Genomic DNA, 24607 nt, shown 5'->3' with positions numbered 1-24607 from the left:
ATGGATAGTTTAGGTAAGAATTATTTGTCACAAGGGGCTGGGATGTAGCTCAGTGGCAAAGCGCTTGCCTAGCAAGTGCAACATCCTGGGTTCGATTCCCAGTACCAAAAAAAGAAAAGACAAATATATATATATATACTGGGGCTGGGAAGGTGGCTCAGTGGTAGAGCGCTTGCCTTGCATGCCTGAGGCCCTGGGTTCGATCCCTCAGCACCACATAAGCAAAAAGAAAAAAGCCAGAAGTAGCGCTGTGGCTCAAGCGGTAGAGTGCTAGCCTTGAGCTGAAGAGCTGAGGGACAGTGCCCAGGCCCAGAGTTCAGGCCCCACGACCAGACAAAAAAAAAAAAGAATTATTTGTCACAAACTACTCACTAGATGAATTGCTTTTTTTTCTGATTTTTTCTTAAAAGGTTTTAGTTGGATGTTTTACCTTTAAATCAATGGTGTACTTTTGGATTATTCTATCACAAATTGTAATTGACAAATTATCATCTCACCATGCACTGTACTAAAACTAATCTGGTAAATATAAATTTTGATTGAAGAAAAAGTGGGACACATTTATTTTTTTCTGGCAATAACACTGGGCGTGCTTAAGATTCAACATGAAAACACCACAAGGCAGAGAATCATAGGCTGCTGGAGGCAGGAATAAAAAGAAGAGTACTTGGAAAATTAACTCTCCCAGGTTTTTGCTTACTGATCAGATCATACCAAACCTAAAATTAATAAAATAGAAAAGATCTGATCCATTTATATGCAAATTTTTTAAAGCATAAAGCTTACCTTAAATCAGTACTTCCCAAATCAGTCATGTCTGGCTTACATCAACAAATTTTCCATATCTGCTTACAATCTTGTAATTACAAATAATTTCTTCATTACTTCTGACTAAACTGGAATTTATAATTTCTTTTACACTTTTGGTAGTATCAAGACAATTATCAGATGTTGTACAGTATATCAGGTATCATAAATAAAACCAAATTTGTTATCATTATTATTTTCTTATGTAGGTTTAATATAAATATATTGCTCAATTTTACCATAAAAATTTGGACAGGCCTACTATTCTCTTTGAATGAAATGGCACAATGTTGTCGTCGTGGCTGGGGAAAGGGCTGAGTGGCTAACTGGGACTCTGGTAGCAGTGCTCACTGCTGTACTGTGAAGTGTATATACATGGTCAACACTGCTACCTTCATTTGCAAGTGGACCAGCTGAAAAGTAAAAAGACTTGTCATTGACTTTATAATCACAATTATCTGCCATCAAATTATTCATGTCCAGGTACAGCTGCAGTTGCAATTTTCTTTCCAGGGAACTAGAACAAATTACTCATGTCCAGGTACAGTTGGAGTTGCAATTTTCTTCCCAGGGAACAGAAGTCTGTCCAGTGCATAAAGCTGTTTTGTTGTTTTTTTGTTTTAATGATCATAGTCAGGTTGTCTTAGTCTTTAGAATTTCCGGATTTCGTCCTTGGAGGAGATCAGGATCTTCCCAAGGCCTAGGGCCTCGAATATTCTTCCAGTCTTCAAAAGTGGAGTCCTTTATTTTCTATAGAATCATAAAAGTTAAAGTACACATATTAGTGCAGAAGCCCTATGGTTTTGATTGGAACATCAGTGAATGAATGAAAAGTGAAAAGAAAAAAATCTAAATGATCCTCAATTACAATTTTAGCAAATAAATCAAACACAAACTAAGCAAACTAACTAGAAATAATGTCATCTTTCTTAGGATTTAGAATGTTTCTTGCTTGCTATTAATGTTGATGGCCTATCTTTTGCCCCATATTAAATAAACTATTAATATAGGAAAGAGTCTATAAACCTTGCTTTTGAGAGCACAAGAAAGAAGCAGCTAAGAAAACAAGTCTAAATGTGAAGGGTGGCTGAACATGACTAAAGCATTATGTAATGAAGTTTGAAGTTAGTCTTATTCTTGCTAGGGTAGCCACTCTGCCATTTGACCCACATCCCTACTCCCTTCTTGCTTTTGTAATTTTTCAAATAGAGTTCCACATTTAAGCTCAGTCCAGTGTTGAATAAGATCTCCTATTTAGACTTCTCATGTAGGTAAATGGCAAGCACATACCACATCCAGCTTTTTTTTTCTGAAATGGTAGCTCATAAACTTTTTTCCTGGCCTGGCTTTAATATTGTGATATCCTCCCAATAGCCATCTCGCAAGTAGCTAGGATTACAGTTGTAAGCCACTGTACCTAACTGAAAACACTCTTGCAAAAAAATCCTGGAGTCTGTAGTAAACACAGATGAAGGAACAAAATTTTAACTCAGTGCAAGGAAGAAATATTTTCAAGTATGGTTATGAAATAATCAAAAAGTATGAAAAAAGTTTGAGTAAAGTAACAACTGTTATCCATATTAAATGCTTAAGAGAATTTAAATTTTTAGAAAAGAGGCAAAAGTGACAGAAAAAGTTTATGTAAAAACGTCAAGTCTTGCCAGCTGCTGGTGACTCATGCTGAGGAGGCTGAGTTCTGAGAATTGGGGTTCCAAGCCAGTCCAGGCAGTAAAGTCCGTGAAACTCTGCTTTCCAATTAACCACCAAAAGAGCCAGAGGTAGAGCTGTGGCTCAAGTGGTAAAGCATTATTCATGAGCAGAAAAGTTCAACAACACCCAGCCCAAGTTCAAACCTCAGAACTGGCAACAACAACAACAACAACAAAGTATAATCCTTAGTAGATCTTTTCAGGGAAAGATTCCCTGTAGAAATTCTACAAGACATGCTGTGGCCAAATGCTAAACTGCATTTTTCAGGCAGGACTGCTCAAACCTTACCACTTAGCAGCCAACAACCATAGCACTGTGAAGGAATACACCCAAGAAATGCTGAATGAAAGCGAAGTCAGAATTACTGGATGTAGAACCTGCCAAAGTAGAGATCTCTGCCTAGTATCTTGCTAATACCTTGATGCCAAGTAACACACCTAAAGGTCTGCTTTTAAAATAAATATATGCTTAAGAATAAGACCTACTTTAGACTACCCCTAAAAAAACTTAAAAACAAACTCTGACAAGATCCTTTGGGGCAACAATCTGGAGAACAAATCCCGAATTATAGACTTAGGCAATGCCACAACCTTTCCATAGGTCCTCCCTTACAAAGCAAAAGCAGTTTAAACTGATTAGCTGATAACTGCCTGGTAAAGTAAAATTCAACACTCTTTAGAATCTTTTCAATGTCCATCTTTTAATTAAAAATGACCAGACATAAAGAAGATGACTGAAGGTACAAAGAAGAAAGAAAATAGGGCCCAGTCAAGAACTGAACAGAACTAGGCCAGCCTTGGTGATACATGCCTGTAATCCCCACTATTCTTATTTTTACAGCTTCCAGGTTCTCTATCCAACTTAATAGGCTTTTCTAACTCAATGCCACACACACACACACACACACACACACACACACACACACACACACACACACACACACACACACACCTTAATAGGCTTTTCTAACTCAATGCCCCCCCCCCCCCCCCACACACACACACAATCTGCATTTTTTTCCCCTCCTAGTACTTTTAGCATTTTGGGTTTTTAAAAACTCATGTGAGTAGGCTAGGATGTTGCCTTAGTGGTACAGTGCTTGCTAGCATGCATGAAGCCTTGGGTTCAATTCCTCAATACCACATACACAGAAAGGGCCAGAGTGGTGCTGTGGCTCAAGTGGTAGAGTGCTAGCCTTGAGCAAAGAAACTCAGGGACAGTGCCCAGTGTTTGAGTTCAAACCCCATAACTGGCACGCACCCACACACACATACACACACACTCCCACACACACAGGGAGTATGTGTGTATGTGTGTGTGTGTGTCTGTCTGTCTGTCTGCTGTACTGGGGCTTGAATTCAGGGTCTGGGTGGTGTCCCTCAAGGCTGGTGATCTACCACTTGAGCCACACCTCCATATAGCTTTTTGCTGGTTAACTGGAGAAAGAGTCCCATGGAATTTACCTGACCAGGCTGGCTCTGAACCATGATCCTCAGATTTCAGCCTCCTGAGTAGCTAGGACTACAGGTGTAAACCACCAACACTCAACTGTTATTTTTAAATTCTTGATCCATGTGGATTTATCTGTAGTATATGACATATGAATCCATCTTTATTTTGTCTTCAGAGGATTATATACAGGCTGATTATCCTTAAATCCATAATCTAACATCTGAAATGCTCAAAAATTTTCTGATTTTGTCTGCATGTATAGTTCAGAGGTCAAATCCTTGCCCAGCATGCATGAGACCATGGGCTCAACCCCCAGTATACAAAAGCAAACAAAAAAACAAAATATCATTCACAGCAAAACACACAAATATCCTTATATTCTACAGCATTTTGAATTTGGTTTTCAGATGCATTACTGGTGATGTTTACCTGAAAAACTCAAAAATCTAAAGTACTTAATGGCTCCCAGGATTTTAGTTAAGAAATATTGAATATGTAGTATTCCAAATAGTATGTATTTAAAACACTTTTTTTCATTTATCTTAAGGCAGACAGACCTGTGATGACTAGAACTGTTATATTGCACAGACTATTAACATACTGTACCTCATACTCTGACTCTAGAGATATTTTATTCATTTTCAGTTTTTTTTCCAGTTCAGGATCAATCTGTAGAAAAGAAAGAGGCGCTATAAGTTATTTAACTCTGCTACATTCAAGTTTCAGTTTCTGACGTTTCTGAAAGGGCTGGCTGGACCAGTGAGAACTATTTAATCCCCTCACCGTCACTAATCACAGAACAGCAGCTACTGCGTAACTTCCACCACTGCAACCGACAACTAGTATTTTCTTAACACTTGTGTGGGCAAGGCATTGTGACAGAGAAAAAAAAGCCTCTCAGTATTAGTTGTGGAACTTGAACTCTGGGCCTGGGCGCTGTCCCTGCGCTCTTCAGCTGGCTTTGAACTGCGATCCTCAGATCTCAGCCTCCTGAGTAGCTAGGATTACAGGCATAAGCCACGGGTGCCTGGCTCTAAGAATTATTTTTATCCCTGTTATATACAAATAAGAAAAATAAGGCCCAGGAGTCTGAATAAATTGTCAGAGATGTTCCTTGGCCTTTAATATTAGGTCTCTACCTCCAGAGGCCACACCATTAACCACCAACACAAATTGGGTTTCATAAACATATTATAAAAAATGCTGGTATTGGGGCTGGGAAGGTGGCTCAGTGGTAGAGCACTTGCCTTGCATGCCTGAGGCCCTGGGTTCGATTCCTCAGCACCACATAAGCAAAAAGAAAAAAGCCGGAAGTGGCGCTGTGGCTCAAGTGGTAGAGCGCTAGCCTTGAGCTGAAGAGCTGAGGGACAGAGCCCAGGCCCAGAGTTCAGGCCCCACTACCGGACCAAAAAACAAAAATGCTGGTATTTAAAAAAACAACAAAATGCTATAGATAAACAATAAAGGGATATCAATGAAAAAATTAGGGTTTAACAGTGGTGCCACCACTGTTGTGATGTACCACAAAGTCTTCAGGAAGGAAAGAAAGCTAAATTGAGTGGAACAGCTGAAGAGTGGTACAAACTCAACTAATACTACGGTCCTAAAGACCAAGCTCACCCTCAGTTCCTTTCATCAACAGCCCCTCCTCCCCAGCAGATCCCCTGCTGGATCTCAATCTAACTTCATCTGAGTTTGACTTCTCAACTTCAACATCAACTAAGCTCACCTTCTCCGTCCCAGTAGTTCTTTTCTTCCCACCTCAACCTTGCTTCTTACTCTCTTCCAACAGACAGATCTGAGCTCATTTTACCCTTATTCCCTTGAAATCAACTCTCCTTGACTTCTCAACTCAAATCACCCTTATTCTCTTGACCTGACAATTTCTGTCTGACATTCTAGACCTCCTCATACGTCAGCCTTTCTCTCACTCTCCTCCCTAAATGGGTGGTTAGCACAATTTCTCCAGTTCTCAAAATGAAAACTGAAGCAATCTACGAATATACAACATATATCACAATGATCATCAAAGGCTGACAATTTGCTACTGAAACAGTTTTCTGAAGCACGTTTATTTCTCTTTATTGCCACTGCAAATGCTTCCTTTCAGGTCCCATTCTTGTTCAGCTATTCCACTAATGCAGAGTCAAAACTCATGTATTTAAAGGTGTGGTCACCAATGCAACAGTGTTCAGAGGTAGGACCTTTGGAAGGTGACTTGATGATGAAGGCTTTGACCTGATCAACGGAGTGGTTATAATCCACCTAATGGGCCATTGGGAAGCCATACGTCTTTATGATGTTTCTTCCCTTCTATCTTGCTCCTCCAATCCCCAGCCATTCCATAGCCCATTGAAAAGGAAATGAAAATCTCAAATTCATACAACATGAGTCACTTCTATAGTCAACTCCTATTTAGTCTTTCAGCCAAATTCAAGGGTTGGTATCTTTTGCCTCACCTTAAGGTTCTTGTAATGTTTTAATCAAAATTTTACTATAGCATTTTTCTAGTTTGTTTGGGTTTTTTTTTTTGCTATTGTATATGTCTGGGTACATTTATGTAAGTGACATATCTTCTAGTTGTTTTTAATACAAATTTTATAGGACCAGTTTCTTGACACTTTATCTGACAAATCTAACAAACTATTAACATGACAAATATTCAGTTATTTTTCAAATACATGCACTGATATTCTATTTCCAGTTGTCAGATTATCGTAAGTTTCATGCTAAAGATGAAAAAATTGGGCTGTTAACTGAAACTGTCACCAGCTGGACATGAGCTTCTCAGCTACCCAGTTTCCACCTGAAATCACAGGACCTTGAGATACACACATGGAAATCATTTCAAGGGGTCTCAAATTATGAGTTTTGCAGGTAGAAGCTTCAGCAAAGATTTTAGCATACCAGGATAAAGGAGAAATAAGTAAGGGGGGAAAAAAGAAAGAAACAGCTACACTGGCCTTCTACAACAATATGAGCATTCATATTAAAGATTAAGAGAATACAAAGACTGTCCACAGACAAATCTGGATTACTAAGAACAGTGATTATATACTTCAAAAACAAAATACAGTCAAATTCCCAGTTGTAGTTCTTACCTTTATCTTCACAGCATCATATCGGATTTGTGAAAACTCACGAAGACCAAAGGAACCACCAACAACCAGCAACTGAAACAAAGGAAACAAAGAAAATAGATGTGTTGAATTCATCTTGTCAGTACTTATCTCCCAACAAGCAAAACAGACTATACAAAATCCTATAGATTATTTTTCCTGGTGAATCATCATTTATCTTTTCAGAGTAGACACAGTGGGGATTACTTTTAAAGACAATACACCTTTTACCTGATAGCAGAGTGATGGGGAATAGAAACTTAAAATGGAGGAACACTACAATTAAACATTTCAAATAAAACCAGTCTTTGTAAAAATCAAAGTAGCCCACCAAAGTCATGGTATGTCATAACATGTTTTTGAGTCCCCCGCCCATCTAAGACTTTATTCCACAGACTGAGTCAAAGCCAGCCCAGGAATACACACAAGACCCCCTTATCAACAACAGCTGAGGGAGGTGGTGTGCACCTATCATCCTAGATGTGTGAGAAACTGAGATTAGGAAGACTGCAGTTCCAGGCCAGCCTGGGCAGAAAAGTTGGTGGGCTACATCTCAATAGAAAGAAGTTGAAGGGGCTGGGAATGTGGCTTAGTGGTAGAGTGCTTGCCTAGCAAGTATGAGGCCCTGGGTTCAATTCCTAAGTACCACATACACAGAAAAGGCTGGAAGTGACATGCTGTGGCTCAAGTGGTAGAGCGATAGCCTTGAGCAAAAAAAAAAAAAGCTCAGGGACAGTGCTCAGGCCCTGAGTTCAAGCCCCAAGACTGGCCAAAACCAACCAACCAACCAAAGAAAGAAGTTGAGAAAAAATAATATCAACTTGAACATGAATGAAGTACAATAATTACAATCTATCAGACATCTGACATTACTAAAAGAATTGTCTTTTAATTTGTTCCTATATATTAGGTTTTAGAGTACTGAACACATCACTCTCCTCTACAGATCTATTGCATGCTTACAGTCAAAACGCAGAAAAAAGCTGGGAGCCAGTGGCTCACACCTGTAATCCTACCTATTCAGGAGCCAGCCCTGGCAGGAAAGGCTGTGAGATTATTATCTCCAATAAACTACTCAGAAAAAGATGGACGTAGCCCTGTGGCTCAAGTGGTAGAGTGCCAGCCTTGGGCAAAAAGAACTAGGTCAGCATCCAGACCTTGAGTTCAAGCCCTAGGATGGGCAAAAAAAACAACACAACATCAACAGAAACAATCCACGAGGTAAAATACATACATATAGAGCAGTGTAAAGTAACATACTAGGGAATAAAATTACTCAGGCACCTTCCAGTTCAAAAACTAGAACAAAGGAAGAAAACTCTACATGGTGCTTCAATGTACAGTACTTTTAAGATCTTGGATTTGATCATTCTGAAAGGTGAGAAAACCAAGCTAGCTTTCAGAAGGACCGACTGGTGATTACAACTAAATCAGTGTTTCTGAACAGCAGAGGGATCTACAGGGGACAGTTTTTACACTGCTCCAGTATTTTAGTTTATATAAATTATATTTTATAAAGAGAAAGAGTTACTCACAAAAATAGGTCTTTTTTTTTTCTTTTAGTACTGTGTAAATACAAAAGCTGGTAACTTAGGCTGGGCATCAATGGCTCAAGGCTCTAATCCTACTTAAGAGGTTGAGATCTGAAGATTCCAGTTCAAGGCCAGCCCAGACAGACAAATCTGAGAGTTTTTTTTTTTTTTGGTCGGCCATGGGGCTTGAACTCTGGGCCTGGACACTGTCCCTCAGCTCTTCAGCTCAAGGCTACTACCACTTGAGCTACAGGGCCACCTCTGGTTTTCTGGTGCTTTATTGGAGATAAGAGTTTCACGGGCTTCCTTGCCCAGGCTGGCTTTGAACTGGGCTGGCTCTGAACCGAGATCCTCAGATCTCAGCCTCCTGAGTAGCTAGGATTACAGACGTGAGCCACCAGCTCCTGGCTTCTGAGAGGTTCTTATCTTAACCAACAATAAGCCAGAAGTGGAAGTGTGGCTTAAGTGGCTAAGTTCTCACCTTGACTAAAAAAGCCAAATAAAAGAACAAGGCCCAGGCTGGGAAGGTGGCTCAGTGGTAGAGCACTTGCCTTGCATGCTCAAGGCCCTGGGTTTGATTCCTCAGCACCACATAAGAAAAAAGCCGGAAGTGGCGCTGTGTGGCTCAAGTGGTAGAGCGCTAACCTTGAGCTGAAGGGCTGAGGGACAGCACCCAGGCCCAGAGTTCAGGCCCTACGACCAGACCCAAAAAAAAATAAAAATTAAAAAAAAGAACAAGGCCCTAATTTCAAGATAGATAGGATAGTGCTAGGGCCTCCCCCAGGTTTGCCAGGCAAGTGCTCTACCACTTGAGCCATGCAGCCAGTCCTTTACACTGTATTTTTTAAACACCTTTTCTTGGAATGTTTTATGGCATTCACAGTAATATTGATGTTTGTGGAGCAAAATAATCTGTCCACTATCAAAAAATAAAGATAGTTGCCTGGATTCTTTTTTTTTTGTGGGTCCGGTTGTGGGGCCTGAACTCTGGGCCTGGGTGCTGTCCCTCAGCTCTTCAGCTCAAGACTAGCGCTCTACCACTTGAGCCACAGCGCCAGTTCTGCCTTTTTTTCTTTTTGCTTATGTGGTGCTGAGGAATTGAACCCAGGGCCTCAGGCATGCAAGGCAAGTGATCTACCACTGAGCCACCTTCCCAGCCCTAGTTGCCTGGATTCTAACGCTGGTTGGTTTAATATCAGCCACAGCCTGTAACCTTAAGGATTTGGTATCGAAATTTGAATTTCAAATTGCTTTAAAATATTAACTGTAGGAGGCTGAGATCTGAGGATCACAGTTTAAAGTGAGCCCAGGCAGAAAAGTCTGTGAGAATCTGATCTCCAATAAACCACTAGAAAACCGGAAGTGCCGCTGTGGCTCAAGAGGTAAAGCGCTCACCTTGAGCTGAAGAGTGCAGGGACAGCGCCCAGACCCAGAGATCAAGCCCCATGTGTATGTATATATATATATATATATATGTATGTATGTATGTATGTATGTATATGTATATATACATAAACATACACTGTAAGTTAATAATTTATAGGCTCATGCCTATAATCCTAGCTACTCAGACGGTTAAGATCTGAGGATTGCAGTTCAAAGCCAGCCTGGTTGAAAAGTCTCTGAGAGTTTTATCTCCAATTAACCACAAAAAGCCAGAAGTGGATATTTGGTTCAAATGGCAGAGCACTAGACGAATACAAAAGCCCACAGCCAGTGCCCAGGCCATGAGTTCAAGCTCCAAGACCGGCACAGTGTGTGTGTGTGTGTAAACTAGCACAGCAGCCACTTGCTGGCTGCCACAATATGGTAAGCACCGTGCTAACTAAATACTCCTTCCCCTTACAGGGGGGTTTCTGGTAGCCAGAATTCTTGGTCCTTTGTTGGGGACAAAGGCTCATGCACAAGGAACGATTCCTCTATATAGAGGATCTTGTATTTAGTTTCATTTTTGTTCTGGCTGCCTTTTGTTGTGGTTGTGGTTTGTCGTTGTTTTTGCCAGTCCCAAAGCTTGAACTCAGGGCCTGGACATCGTCCCTGAGATTCTTTTTGCTCGAGGCTAGCACTTACCACTTGAGTCACAGAGCCACTTCCGGCTTTTTCTATTTACTTGGTACTTTAGAATCAACCCCAGGACTTCATGCATGCTAGGCAAGCACTCTAGCACTAAGCCACATTCCCAGCCTGGCCATGTCTGGTTTTGGAGAACTGTAAACTCATTCCTCCGGTGTTATTTTGGTTCATCATAAGACTCTGGAAGAGAATTTAGTAATCATCCAGCCTGGGTTAAACTCTTGCGGACATCGCTCTCTGAGATGGTGTTTCCTTAGTTGTGAAAGTACTAGAACCAGAACCGTGTTTGAGACCACACACATCACAGAAGGGGAGGCGGACGAAAGTGACTGAAGGCCCTATCCTGGACCTAAGTAGAAGATTACCTACAAGTTCTCAACCGGTAGCCCAGCCCCTTCCTGGCCCCGGGTCCCGGTCCTCAGCGTCTTCTCCAGAGACCCGGCAGTCAAGACCAGGCCACATCAGGGCGCGGCGGTCGGGACAGGGACCGGGAGTCAGGGCCGGGCCGCGCCGAGGCAGTCGGGGCCGGGCTGTCCGGTCGGTCGCGGCCGGACCGAGGCCCTGGCGGCCGGGCCGGGCCCGCAGAGCTCCGCTCCCCCCGGCCATGGCGGTCGCCTCGCGCCACTCACCAGCATGGGGACTCCGTAGCGCAGAGTCCTGTTCCTGCGCAAAGTACGCATCACCGACGCCGCAACCATGGCCGAGCCCTACTGTCGGCCAGCACGGCTCGGACCTCCTCGGCTCCCCTTCAAACACACAGGCGGCCGGCTCACCTTTCCCGACCAACTTGGTGCCGGGTCCCTCCCTGACAGTCCTCCGCCAGACAAAAGCAATCGATGCGTCGTAACACACTACAGCGTCCGCCCGGAAATTAGGAGTCTATGCTTTAGTTCCGAACTGTCCGAGGTGACGTTGGGATTTCGGGATGGGAAAATGCGGCTCAACTCCCTAATGGATTGGAAGCCAGTACTTGACAGGCTCTGAGTCTTGACTAACGTCTGCTTTAGAACACTCCTAGAGCCACTGGATAAACTCAGCTAAGGGAAGAAATGGTATTTTAAAACTAGTTCTCTACCTGTCTCACTTGGGAGTGGGAATTTAAGTTTCATAAAAAGCTTTTTAAAGTAAATCGCTAGAAAGTAGGTTGAATATAGTCAGTGGTGTCTTACTAACGATCACTGAACAATTAGTACCAGTGTTTTATTGTGAGGCATCTTGAAATCTTATCATTTATGAACAATCATGCAGAAAACTCTAGGAGCCCAGAGATGAAAAGACGGAAAACCCTGCCTGAAATAAGCTGGCAGTCTGGTGGAAACGCAGTCAAACCTGCGCAGTACCGTATAGCTTCTCAATGTCACTTGCTGGAAGGAGTCAGAGAAAGCTTTGTCGGGTGTCATATAGTGACATCTCCGGTGCTATCCCTGAATCTTTCCACCCGCCCTGCCTCTCCAATGCCCCTAAAATGTTTCTGGCTATTGTTTTTCCACTTATTAAAAAAAAAAAAAGCTACTTCGCTTTGAGCAAAAGAAACTCGAGGACAGTGCCCAGGCCCTGAGTTCAAATCCCAGGACTGGCAGAAAGAAAAAGCCACTAAGTAGTCTTCGTGGTGGGGGGGAGGGGGGAAGGGGGGAGAAGTCTCCAGATCTAGAGACTATTCCAATGACACGTTTTTAGGAGTATAGGGTTAAGTTGAAAGAAAATAGGAAAACAAACAAGATTCTTGCCAATCTTCCAGAAGACTTCTACTGCCAGAAGACTTTTATTCAGATTCTCTTGTGTCGCCTAAACTGTTCGCTCCAGTTGGCTCAGGTATAGGGCTTCTCCCTGGAAGCAGCCCAAGTCTTCTCCCACGAACCTGTGGTCTCCTTGCAGACCCGCTCCACCCCCACTCCCACCCCCCAGCCACCCCTTAAGGCATCCTCCACCAGTGGGCAAGTGGGCCCAGCAGGAGAGCTGTGCACGGTGGCTGGAGAGTGGGCCGGGACCAAGTGGATGCTCCTGAGCTTCTAGGGATGCCCTGACCAGTGTCCCTGCTGTCCTCTATCACCGTCACTGCAGGGCCAGCAACCTTCTTCCCGCCCTCTGCCCCGCAGCCACAACTGTGGCTTTTCCTGCACGAGCAAGGATGGCCCAAAGGACAATACCTGCCACTCGTCGTAGTGATTCTAGTTGCTACATCTCCACCTGCAACAACGGGGCGACGGCAACACCTGCGGCTGCACCTGTCCCTCCCGCAGCATCTGGCAGTTCGATTCCAGCATGGGGGGCAGCGGGGACCCTGTCAGTATCTGCCCAGATGGCCGAACCTGCCCTCGCAACACAGACGACTGCAACCTTTTCCCTCGTTGCAGACACCTGGACAATGGCACAGACCTCGTGCTTCAACCGTGACTAAATAGGCCCCCGCGCCTGTTCTGTGACCGGGGCGTCCTCGGGGGCAATGTCATGGAAGTGACCGTGTCCTTCAGCCCTAGCAAGGACCTGCCCAACAGCAGGCTGATCCGGAGTGTGGCCTGCGCCGTAGTGGCCGCCCATGGGGTGGGCCCGGGACTGTTACTACTGCCCCCTGGTTTCAGTCAGGTGGGCACGTCGTCGGCTGGAATCTATGCTCTGCATGTGGTGGCTGACCGGCGTGATAGATCGTGTGTTCCCCCAGTCGGGCGTTCCCTGCAGCTGCCGCCACAGGAGTTTCCTACCTTTCTTTAGCCTTGTGTAGAAACAAAGTATCCTGGGATGGTTGCTATTTTGTAGTTTCAAGGTGTCACATGCTCTGTTAGTAGAGCAAAGTGTTTGTGTAACATTGGTTACCAGAGGTCATGGGTTGTTTACAGAATCTCCTTCCTAATTGGGTTTGGGTGATCCAAGGCTCTCAGTGGGATCTCTTGATGGTAAGCCTGGCCCTAGTAATTGATGTGGTTCTGGTGGCAGGCATAACCTGTGGTTAAGAAGTCACAGTGACCTCAGGCTGGCCAATACGCCTGGCCTGCTACTCCTGACCCTTCAGCCTGTCCTGGATCTCTCCTGTCTAGAATTCTCCAGAGATCTTCCCATGTTTTCGGAAGGGCCTCACCTATCTGCTGTTGCCCTTCATGAGACAGTGGTAGTATTAAAGCTTGTGACAAACTTGCCTCTGCATCTATTAGGTTGTGCTGTGCTCTTTAAACTACTGTATACTAGAAAGCCCTCATCAGCTACCTTATCTATGGTAGACCAATTCTCCAAACGTGTATACTAAATGAGTCACCCTGTGTATTTATAAATTAAAAATGAAGTAAGACTGTTTGCTATCCCTTCCCTAACCTCAGCAGCAGAAAGGTCAGAAGTCTAAACCTGAGAGATTAAGTCTAACTACAGTTACAGGTATACAAAAATATGGATTTATGGGACGCTGAAGCTGGCACTTAGGATTGAAGGAATGGATTTATAAACAGGGCTGCTATACTTTATAACAGGATCTTGTTTATTGCTGGTATTTATGCTTCATTTTGGATTAACATACAACTAAAAATTATCTCTGGGCAGAGCTGGAACTTTATGGAGCTATAGGATTTCCGAGGGAATTGTGAGCTGTGTAAGTTTTGTGGCCCTGGCTTTCACCACCACCTCCACTTTCCATGCAGTATCCACATGACTTACACCATGACTATAGGCTTTGGATCCTCCTTCTGTTAAAGCAGAACAAAGTATATTTTATAATGGTATAATTCTCAAAAGAGAATAAAAATGAAGACAGTTTCTCATCAGCATTGGGTTTCTTGCCTTTCCAGAAATGACTCCAGTTCTGTCTGAAGCACTCATAAAGTTTTCATATACTAACTCATACTTAGCATACATTTTTTTCTTTATCTTTTTTTTTTTTTTTTGGCCTGTCCTGGGGCCTAAACACTGGGTCTGGTGTTGTTCCTGAGCTTCTTTTGCTCTATGTGAGCATTCTTCCCAATCTGAGCCACTGCACCACTTCTGACTTTTTTTGTTTATTAGAGACAAGAATTTCAGTTTGGCTTTGAGCCATGCTCCTAGATCTCCTGAGTAGCTAGGATTACAGGAGTGAGCCACTGGCGCCCAGCTTTAGCATACATCTTGATAGAGGTTGGCTGGCTTGTCCCCACCACATTCGGAGTGAAAGAATGTTCTATTTCTTATTCTACATCATACGTTGGGCAGAAGCTCCAACAGCTGGGCTCTGATAATGCCCAAGTGAAGTTCTTGATTTTGCTGTAACAATGTCTGCATGTAATTCAATAAACAGCACACATGCATAAATATCAGAGTATTTCCAACTGATGTTTCACTCTGTAATCATTGATGTTGCCTGAGTCCCAGCTCCAGAGATTCCTATTTAGTTTGGCCTGAGGTACATGTTGTTTACAAGCTCTACAGGCAACTCTAAGCTGAGAAGACAACTACGAACACCAGGTGGTGAACCTCAGACTTTACTGTGACCCAGGAACTTGGTAGGCTTATTAAAACTGGCTGCTACTCTATTTCTCACTAGTAGGTCTGGGACAAAGTCCAAGAATTTACTTATGTAACAAATTTCCAGTTAATTCTGCAATTTTGCCAGAGACCTTGCTTGGTGAACCACTAGCACAAGGGAATATTACTGATATTGACACCTTAAGTCCAGATTTCAAAATCCCAATTCCATCATTATTACCTGTATAAAATTTATCCTCTCATCTTTAGTCTTTTTTTATAGCAATACTTAGATTTATAGCAATGCTCACAGCTATGAAACATGAACACATACTATACCATACTATCAATTGAAGTTTCGTACAGTGCCTTACACAGAATGTAATATTGACTCTCTTTTCCAATTATGAATGGCTAAACAGTCCAAATAATCACATTAAATCATTCACATGGATGTTAAAACTTGGCAAAAAATAAAATACATGACTTAAGCAAACAATATTTTATTAGAATTATATATAATACATAATGATAAATATAAGAAGTGTATTAAGTATAGGATCTTAAAATACCTACATTCAATTTTCAAAACTCAACATTATAATTTAGGTGGTAGGAACATTATATATAATCTATAAAGTAGTACAAATATCAGATTCAAACTATAAAGAACAGGAATTCTTTTACAACCTGTAATGGATTCAGATACCTCATCTGTAATTTTAGTTTTCCACAGAATCAAAAGAAGGTACATAACACTTCAATGTGCCTAAAACTTCAATATATTGGTCTTTAAATGCGATTTAATTTTCAAGAAAACCTAAATTATTTAAGTGCATCAGAATCCCCATTATTAACCAAAGCTAAGTTTCTATCAATGATGAGACAGGTGTTTTCCAGCTTATAGATATGACTAAACAAAAGAGGAAATAGCTTTCCCTCCTGCTTGTCATTTGCTTTGCTTTGTATATCTCAAGGTCTTTTAAAATTTAATGTCCAAACCTGGAAGGTAAGCAGGTTTAAGGCAGAAACTGCTGCATATGCCATCAGATATAAGGAGCATACCAAAGATTGAGCCTTCAATGGAGCTGGCTGAAACAAGAACTGGAATACTGTTGGTATTTCTATAATGAGTTGCTATCTAAACAAGTCTCAAGAAACCCACTGTCCAGTTCAGGTTGAAACGCATAAGGTAATGTGTCACGGTTGTTTATAAAAGTTTTTCCCTATCTAACGGTCGACTCAGAGGTAACATTTTTCTCTTATAACAATGCTCTTATGTGATAGTTTTTATTTTCTAAATTAAAAAACTGTGGTGGTGATCATCTATCTTCTTGTTCCTGCATTGTATTCTGCATGTTACCATTTATACTATTTTTAATTATTACTTACCCTGATGATATACTTTCACTTACTTTATGAATTCTCTTGACTACAACCTCCTGTTTTTCATTGTATACTTCTGCCACGGAAGTGCCCCAATTTTCAAAAACTTCTCTTTTGCGGTCTGTAATATAAACTTGACACCGACTTACAATGCCCTATTTATTGGCCAATTCAATGTAAAGTGTTTCCTCCCAACTGGAACAAAACATACTTTTGGGATGAAAGTTTGCAAAAGTGTCTTGACAAATCCCATGTCCAATCAGTATTTATTAAATAACAGCTAGATTGTCTATGCTAAAATTGATCTAACTGATTGCCTCAGGCATAGTCTAGACAATATTAGGTTGAAATATGTAAGCCATACAATCTGGCCAAGTTATTTTGAGGATAGAAAGGATTTTCTTAAACCCAGAAAATTAGTCTTGGTTCAACTATCCTCAGTGCTTCAAAACCAACTTAAGTACAAGAACAGGATGGTTCCTACCTCACCAGCATCCCTGGATCTCCTAAAGTCCATTCACATGCATTCTCCTTCCCAGACTTCCCCAGAAAACACCCAACAAATCCCCCTTCCCTAAAACAAAACTCATTTCCTTCCTTCCTCTGAGAAAAACAAGTTTATTCACTAAGTAATAAAAACCATAACTAGTATTTAGAGCCTTTGAAAAAATAGTAATCCAGGCCTTTTCAGCTTAACTGAGAAGCAGAGCTGATTTCTTCTCTATCCTGCTCGAAATCAGAGAATGGTCAGAAGCCTACAGGGATTCAGATGCCACCTGAGGCTCAGTCTTTTCTTTTGTTGTCTGCTGGTTTGGTTTGGCCCCATTACTTCAGCCCTGGCCATAGCCATCTCAGCACTAGGGTATCCTGTCACAATGAGGCACCACAAAAGCCATCAGGTAGCACAGAGCTTGACAAAATTTATCTGAATAGCTCAAAGTTTTTTGAATAATCAACTTGAACAGAGCTATTTTATAATTTACCTCAATATCATCATAGGTATTATGAAAAAAATGTTCTGCTAATTACCTTTCTGACTCTTGAGCACCCTCTTAAAAGCTCCCTCATCCCCACTATGTATGCTCTACAAAACAGATCTTTAAAAGTTCTTCAGTTAGGATCACCTCTTAGATCAGAAACCAAAGCAGTTTCCTCACCTCTTTAATTCTCCATAAGGCATCAATATTATACTGTCACATACAAATGTGTGTATGTATACCTTGTCATTTGCTTTTTTAAAAAGTAAAAAGCTCTTCTTATTCTCCTGTGTCCAATATAGGCACTCAAGAACGTAGTTAGAAAGTATTAATAAAGGCCACAAACACTTCCCAAGGAAGATCATTAAGTAAAAAATCCTCTTCCTCTCATGTAATAATCTGGCCTTCTATGCCAGTTAAGAACAACTGTGTAATCCATGGTGGCAGGAAGACGGGATCGTTCCCTCTTTGGATAGTAGCTGAATTTTTATTGGCAGTCCTATTAAAATATGTAATTCCTCATTTGTTCTAAACAAGTCTTAGCTTATGTTCAGCTTTCCTTCAAAGAATATCTTTACTCTCCCATCAGAATATAAACATTTGGAGATTTGAACAGCAAGGTTCTAGGTAGGAATCAAGTCACTTTCAATAATGTGTTGGTTATGCAGAGAAGGGGGAAAGATATGGAAGAACAGCAGGGAAGGAGGGTAAGAGAAGCATAAGTTCACTGGGAGCACTGGCAGGAAGCAAGTCTTTCAAAGCTGTTGTCGGTATTTCATGAAGGCCCAGGCTGCTACCATAGTGAGAGCAAACACTGGCAACAGCATCACAGCTACAGGAATACTATTTGGCTCCCCTTCACCTCGATGTCCTATAGGTCCATTCTGCACCTGTAACTGGAAAGGAAGGATAAATGTTAACTCTAATGACTGACTGAAATGTCCAAGTTGACACATCACCTGGGGCAGCTGGTTATAGACCACCTGAGCTCACTGTGAACCCCAAGCACTTCCTAGCAGGAGTTCTCTGTCCTCAGCTGATATACCTTTATCACAAATTCTTGGGAAGAAAGTAAGTCTGATGAGGAAGCATTTAAATTTGCTGTGCTATTGACCTAATGGTAGCCTGGAGGGTACATGAGAACATTTGTTTCTATACTGCCTCCATCTCTAGATGTGTTTCCTGTAGGAAAACGAAAACTGGATTAGGGAAAAGGACAGTAGGAAATCTTTCTAGAATGTTTACTTGCAAAGACTATCAGTCACTCCAATGCAGTAAGCAGACCCAGACAATGTCAAAACAGGTGCTATGTCATTATTTGACAGCCCTAGTAAAATATGTAATTCCTCATTTGTTCTAAGCAAGTCTTAGCTTATGTCCAGATATCCTTCAAATATCTTTACTCTCCCATTAGAATGTAAACATTTGGAGGTTTTAAACAGCAAGGTTCCAGGTAGAAATCAGTCATTTCCAATTTTGAAAGGTGAAGGTACCAATGAAGGTATCTCTCCCTCCTAAGATGAGTTCTTGTCCTTCATGCTTTAATTTGTAATACTAGAGAAATATAAAGGTGGAACCTTTATGGAACAGAGGTTGAAGACTCAGAAGTAAATAAGTAAAAATAAACTATACCTTAGCATTATAATTTTATTCATTAACCTTTTTAGGTTAGATCGACTTTTCTTCATTTTTATTTTTTTCCAGACTGGCTCCTTTTTTTTTTTTTTTGGGTCCGGTCGTGGGGCCTGAACTCTGGGCCTGGGCGCTGTCCCTCAGCTCTTCAGCTCAAGGCTAGCACTCCACCACTTGAGCCACAGCGCCACTTCTGGCTTTTTTTCTTTTTGCTTATGTGGTGCTGAGGAATCGAACCCAGGGCCTCTGACATGCAAGGCAAGCACTCTACCACTGAGCCACCTTCTCAGCCCTCCTTTTTTGTCTTTTATTACCATAAAGTGTTCAAAGAGCCTTATCATGGTATTTCCATAAATGTACACATTGTATTTTAATTATATCCACCCCCTCCATGGCTCCTTTTTTTTTTTTTTTTTTGGGTCCGGTTGTGGGCCTGAACTCTGGGCCTGGGCGCTGTCCCTTAGCTCTTCAGTTCAAGGCTCTGGGCCTGGGCGCTGTCCCTTAGCTCTTCAGTTCAAGGCTAGTGCTCTACCACTTGAGCCACTGCACCACTTCCAGCTTTTTTTCTTTTTGCTTATGTGGTACTGAGGAATCAAACCCAGGGCCTCATGCATGCAAGGCAAGTGCTCTGCCACTGAGCCACCTTCCCAGCACTCCATGGCTCTTCATTGTCCCCTTTCTCTCCCCCTTTCATGTGCTTTTCTGCTTCTCTTAGTAGTCATGACGTTAAGGTTTTGTTTTGTTCCGCTTTGTTTTTCCTCTAGCTTCCACAAATAAGAGAAAACATATGATATTTGTCTTTCAGGACTGGTATTTTTCACTTAACCAAATGATAACCAATTCTGTTTTCCAGTATACAATATAATTTCATTCTTCTTAAATAGCTAATTAAAACTCCACTATGTAGTAGACCATGTTTTATTTATCCATTCATCTGTTGATGTGCTCTTAGGCCAATTCCATAATTTGACTATTGTAAATAATGCTGCAATAAGCATGGGTATATAGGTATCTCTGTAATATATACTTAGAAGGGGTACAGCTAGCTCATTTGGAAGTTGTTTTTAATTTCTTGAAAAATCCCCATAGTAGCTGAACCAATTTACATTCCCACCAGCAGTCAGTAAGAGTTCCTTTTGAAACAATGTTCTTTTTTTTCTTTTTGTCGGTCATGTCAGTGCCCAGGCCCTGAGTTCAAGCCCCAGGACCAGTACCAAAACAGAAAAAAGGAAAAAGAGAATTCATATTATATATAATTTACTTGCCTTATCTACGAAATAAATCCTCCCATGTTTTAGATACAGAGAAGAGCCAAGGCTCTTGGAGACCTAGGTTTTGAACTTAGAACCTTGTGCTTCCTAGACAGGAACTCTACCACTTGAGTTATCTTCCCCTAGGTTAAATGCTTCATCATCAAACTGATTTTCTTCCCTTCTTGCTTCCATAATTTTTCAAATAGATTCTCAACTATATGCCCTGACTGACCTGGACTGTTTTCCACCTATATATACTTCTGGCATTAGTGAAGATGACAGCTGCTTGCCACCACATCTAGTTTTTATTGGCTCAGATAGGATCTGGTGAACTTTCTGGCCCTAGGCTGGTCTCAAATCATGATCTTCCTCTTCTCTACCTACCAAGTAGATGGAATTACAAGCCTAAGCCTTTTGCACTTTTTTTTTCTAGGTCCTCTTAATCTTTTCAGCTTCTGAATCCTGACCTAGCCACTAAGTGAGACAGCATATATTGATATAAGAAGCAGCAGGCACATTGAACTTTAGTGTTATGAGATAAATCTTATCTACTCAGGCTTCATTTCCATTACCCAAAGTATAAAACACTAGGAAATAGGAATCAAAATGCAAGCATAGATGTGGTTTTGGCTTAATTCTCCATTCCATTTCCTTTTTCCTAGAGTTTTGGTCAAACCAAATAGAGTCCATGGCAGTGATAGGAAAAGTCCCCATTATATACAGATAGGTCAGACAGACAGATATCCCTTATAATATATATTTAATATATGCACTTCCAGAGTAGGTATACAGTTCTTTTCCCCACAAAAAGTGAAAGTGATTCTATTTTTCCTTCATCTATTTTAATTTGATTATGAAGCTTTAAAGAATATTACCTTGAAGGCAGAACCTGAATAACAAATATTGTGTTTTGAAATTTTTTCATGATGAGCAAAATTACCAGAGGATCCCTGCTGTGCTAGACAAGCTCCTTAAAGTAGTGATAATAAGCAACGGAACAAGATTAAATACACACATTTACTCACAAGAACAGTGCAAAAAGTCTTGTGCCAAATATCTGATACAAGTGGTCCTTACCCGGTGCTGTACTCTCAGGGACACAGCATAGCCTGCATTACGAAAGAGGTCCACAGCATCCTGGTGCAGTAGGTTCTTTAGGTCTTGGCCATTTACCTGTCAAAAATAGCAAGAAAGAGTAATAAGGGAGGCAAAGGCTAAATGCATAAGTCAAATTTACTTTCATGTGGCCAAATCTAAATTTAAAAAAAAAAATCTGTTTCAGAGAAAATTCCAAGGGCTAGAAGTATGGGCAGTCACCTAGAACTAAAGTGTTACTTTTCATTTGCAGCTTCTTTTCTAGAACTGAGGTTCAATGGGCCATTTGAAGAGAATCTAGGTTAAAATACAGTGTTTTTTGCTTGTCTTTTCTAATATGATCTTCCAGGTTATCATACTATCTTTCCTAATCCCAACCTTGAAAACAATTCTATGAAACTCTCCTCCAATTTATTTTAATAGGGTGTAAATCTATATTCTATTAGTGCATTCTACAAGGCTTGTTCTATTATAAACTACATCCCTTGATTCTGTGGATATTCCAATCCACTTCAAATTACTAAAACCTGTATACTGTGATGATACAAAGGACCATTTCAGTGTATTACTGAAGTTATTCTTACCACTTAAAGGTGATAGATGGGAAGGAACACAGGTATTATTACTTTTTGAGTTTGGCCACAAGTGGCATCTATGCTACACTGCAAGTCAAACACACAGCCAACTTTGTGCTTTTATACATGCTCCTATCATCATTAATAGCAAGAATATTTAATATACTTACTTTTTTTTTTTTTGCTAGACATAGGGTTTGCATTCAGGGCCTGGGCTTTGTCCCTGAGAAATTTTGCTCAAGGCTAGCTCTCCGCCACTTCGAGCCACAGTGCCACTTCCAGTTTTCTGGTGGTTAATTGGAGATAAGAGTCTCACGCATTTTCTGCCTGGGCTGGCTGTGAATCACCATGATCCTTAGATCTCAGCCTCCTGAGTAGCTAGGATTACAGGTGTGAGCCACTGATACCCAGCTAGATTTACTTTTGATAGGTACTTTATTTTACATACAATATCTAATTTAATTTTCACAATAAACTTATGAGGTACACAGTATTTTTTTTTATGTGCTCCCTGATGAAAACTGAAGTTTAGTGAGACTAGTGAGCGTAGGAGCTGGGGTTAGAGTTTTCGTATAATGGAAGTATCTCTTAGATTTCACTGTTCCTTCACCTCAATTCACCAATTATCTTTCCTCTGCTCAAGCCATTCACTTTTCTAATCATCTCATCTTCCTGTCACATCTTTCTCCAAGGTTCATAATGCTCCTGCTACTCCATCTTCTGCAAATGTCCTCAATGAGTGATCTGTCAATGCTTTTGTCTTATACATTATTTCCAAGTTTCAGCTCCATTCCACTTTAGGTTACCAAATGACTGACATAAACTCAGACTTCAACATTAGACATGGTTTAGCTCAATATCACAAAAACCTGACTATATTTCTATTTTCATACTCTTTATTATTCCTATTCCTCTACTGATTTCCTCATTAGCCTCATCTTTTTTCACACTTTACTGGCATCCTTACCCATCTAGAAGTTCCGGTTGTAATTTCAACAAAGCACTTGGTAAATCATTAGAATCCCTTGTCCCCATGATCTTCTGCCATTTTTCCAGTCTCAGGCAGCATAATGCATCTACCTTTCTTGCCATCATTGAGTTGGATATTCCTGGAGAAAGACACAGTCACACTCTCCACTGTAGATCCAGGTTAGCTGACTACAACTTATCCTTAAAACCATCTTACTAATCAAGCAAACTCACAAATAAATAGTTGATGCTTTCTGCCTCATCAAACCCCATCCCAATTCTCTACCTCCTCTCAACAGATTTTGTTTTCTAACTTTTGTGAGAATATTGAAAACATCTAACATTCTCTCCCCTTTTTCCTTTTCTCCTCAACACTTATTAATATCTCACTACTCTTTCCTTTATTAAAGCTAAAGGCACTGATGCTCCAGGTTGTAGTCCTTCCAGTCTCCTTATGGAACCCACACAGCATTAGCTCCACTTGATGCCTTGTTATTTTTTTGCCACTCCTCAACTAAAATCATGAAGTTTATTTTATTAAAAACAAAACAAAAACAACAACAAGCAAAAACACCACAACATGAGCCAGGGCATGTCTGTAATCCTAGCTACTTAGGAAGCTAAGATCTGAGGATTGAGGTTAGAAGCCAGCCTGGGCAGGAAAGTCTGTGAAACTCTTATCTCATCTGAACTGCCAAAAAAGCCAGAAATGGAGCTGTGGCTCAAGTGGTAGAATGCTAGCTTTAAGCAAAAAGGCCAGGGACAGAGCTCAGGCACAGAGTTCAAGCCCCAGGAGTGACACAAACAAGAAAGAAGAAAACAACACAAATATTTCCTGGAATACCCTTACACATCGCATATTTCCTTCACTTAAAACTGCTGAAAAGTTAAGTGCCAGTAGCTCACACCTATATTCCTAGCTACTCAGGAGGCTGAGATCTGAGGATCATGGTTCAAAGCCAGCCCCAGCAGGGAAGTCTGAGAGACTCTTATCTCCAATTCATCCATCACCAGAAAACCAGAAGTGGTGCTGTGGCTCAAATGGCAGAGCACTAGTCTTAAGCTGAAGAGCTTAGGGACAGACCTAGGCCCAGAGTTCAAGCCCCATGACCAAAAACAAACAAACAAAAAACCAACTGTTGAAAAATGGTCATTGCCTCTACTACCACAGCATCCATTCATTCTTTAACTCCTAGTATACACAATGTAAGAGAAGAGCAAGCTCTCCTAAAGGCTAGTGACTTCTCATTGCCAATTCTCTTAGCCCTTTTCTAACCTTCATACTAGCTCCTCCATTTTGCAATTTTCTGGTTTAGGTTATGAACATTTCTCTTCTTACTCTCTTACTTCTTTTTTTTTTTTTGTGAAAATACTGTACAGAGGGGTTACAATTACATGGGCAAGATAATGACTCTCTCACTTCTTAAATGAAGATTCTTCTCCTCTTTCCTTCAAAGATAAATAAGTATACTTCACTACAGTGTATCTTCTTCCTTTCTCTCCCAGTGATTTAACTTTACGAATAATCTGTAAGGGGCTGGGAATGTGGCTTAGTGGTAGAGTGCTTGCCTGGATTCGATTCCTCAGTACCACATAAACAGAAAAAGC

General features: G+C 41.2%; 2 protein-coding genes across 2 annotated transcripts in view; both read right to left on the bottom strand.

The window, feature by feature from the left end:
- Positions 1-1000: 1000 nt before the first annotated feature.
- LOC122118682 (cytochrome c oxidase assembly protein COX16 homolog, mitochondrial) lies at positions 1001-11505 on the bottom strand. Its single transcript, XM_042692563.1, has 4 exons — positions 11323-11505; positions 7071-7142; positions 4576-4638; positions 1001-1557 (listed from the first exon to the last, which is right to left on the bottom strand). Exons 1-4 carry the CDS (start codon positions 11389-11391, stop codon positions 1441-1443), a joined length of 321 nt encoding a protein of 106 aa, XP_042548497.1. The 5' UTR covers positions 11392-11505; the 3' UTR covers positions 1001-1440.
- Positions 11506-15793: 4288 nt separating this feature from the next.
- The window catches only part of LOC122118681 (synaptojanin 2 binding protein), a 34378-nt gene continuing 25564 nt past the window's right edge, over positions 15794-24607 (bottom strand). Inside the window, exons 3-4 of the mRNA XM_042692562.1 lie at positions 21438-21533; positions 15794-18371 (exon numbers count right to left, since the gene is read on the bottom strand). Coding sequence (XP_042548496.1) covers positions 18231-18371; positions 21438-21533 — 237 coding nt within the window. The 3' untranslated portion in view covers positions 15794-18230. The remainder of the gene's footprint in view (positions 18372-21437; positions 21534-24607) is intronic.

This window comes from Dipodomys spectabilis, unplaced genomic scaffold (assembly GCF_019054845.1).
Source record: "Dipodomys spectabilis isolate Male_0828 unplaced genomic scaffold, ASM1905484v1 ptg000157l, whole genome shotgun sequence".
Taxonomy (NCBI): Eukaryota; Metazoa; Chordata; class Mammalia; order Rodentia; family Heteromyidae; genus Dipodomys; species Dipodomys spectabilis.
This window is presented reverse-complemented; position numbering and strand designations above follow the sequence as displayed.

Bases quoted from the DNA above. Each gene is read 5' to 3' on its own strand.
- LOC122118682 (XM_042692563.1), bottom strand. From the start codon at position 11,391: ATGGTTGCGGCGTCGGTGATGCGTACTTTGCGCAGGAACAGGACTCTG. The intron at 4,639-7,070 runs GTAAGAACTACA...TCTTTTCTACAG, and splicing joins ATGATGCTGTGAAGATAAAG to ATTGATCCTGAACTGGAAAA. The intron at 1,558-4,575 runs GTACAGTATGTT...ATGATTCTATAG, and splicing joins CTCTAGAGTCAGAGTATGAG to AAAATAAAGGACTCCACTTT.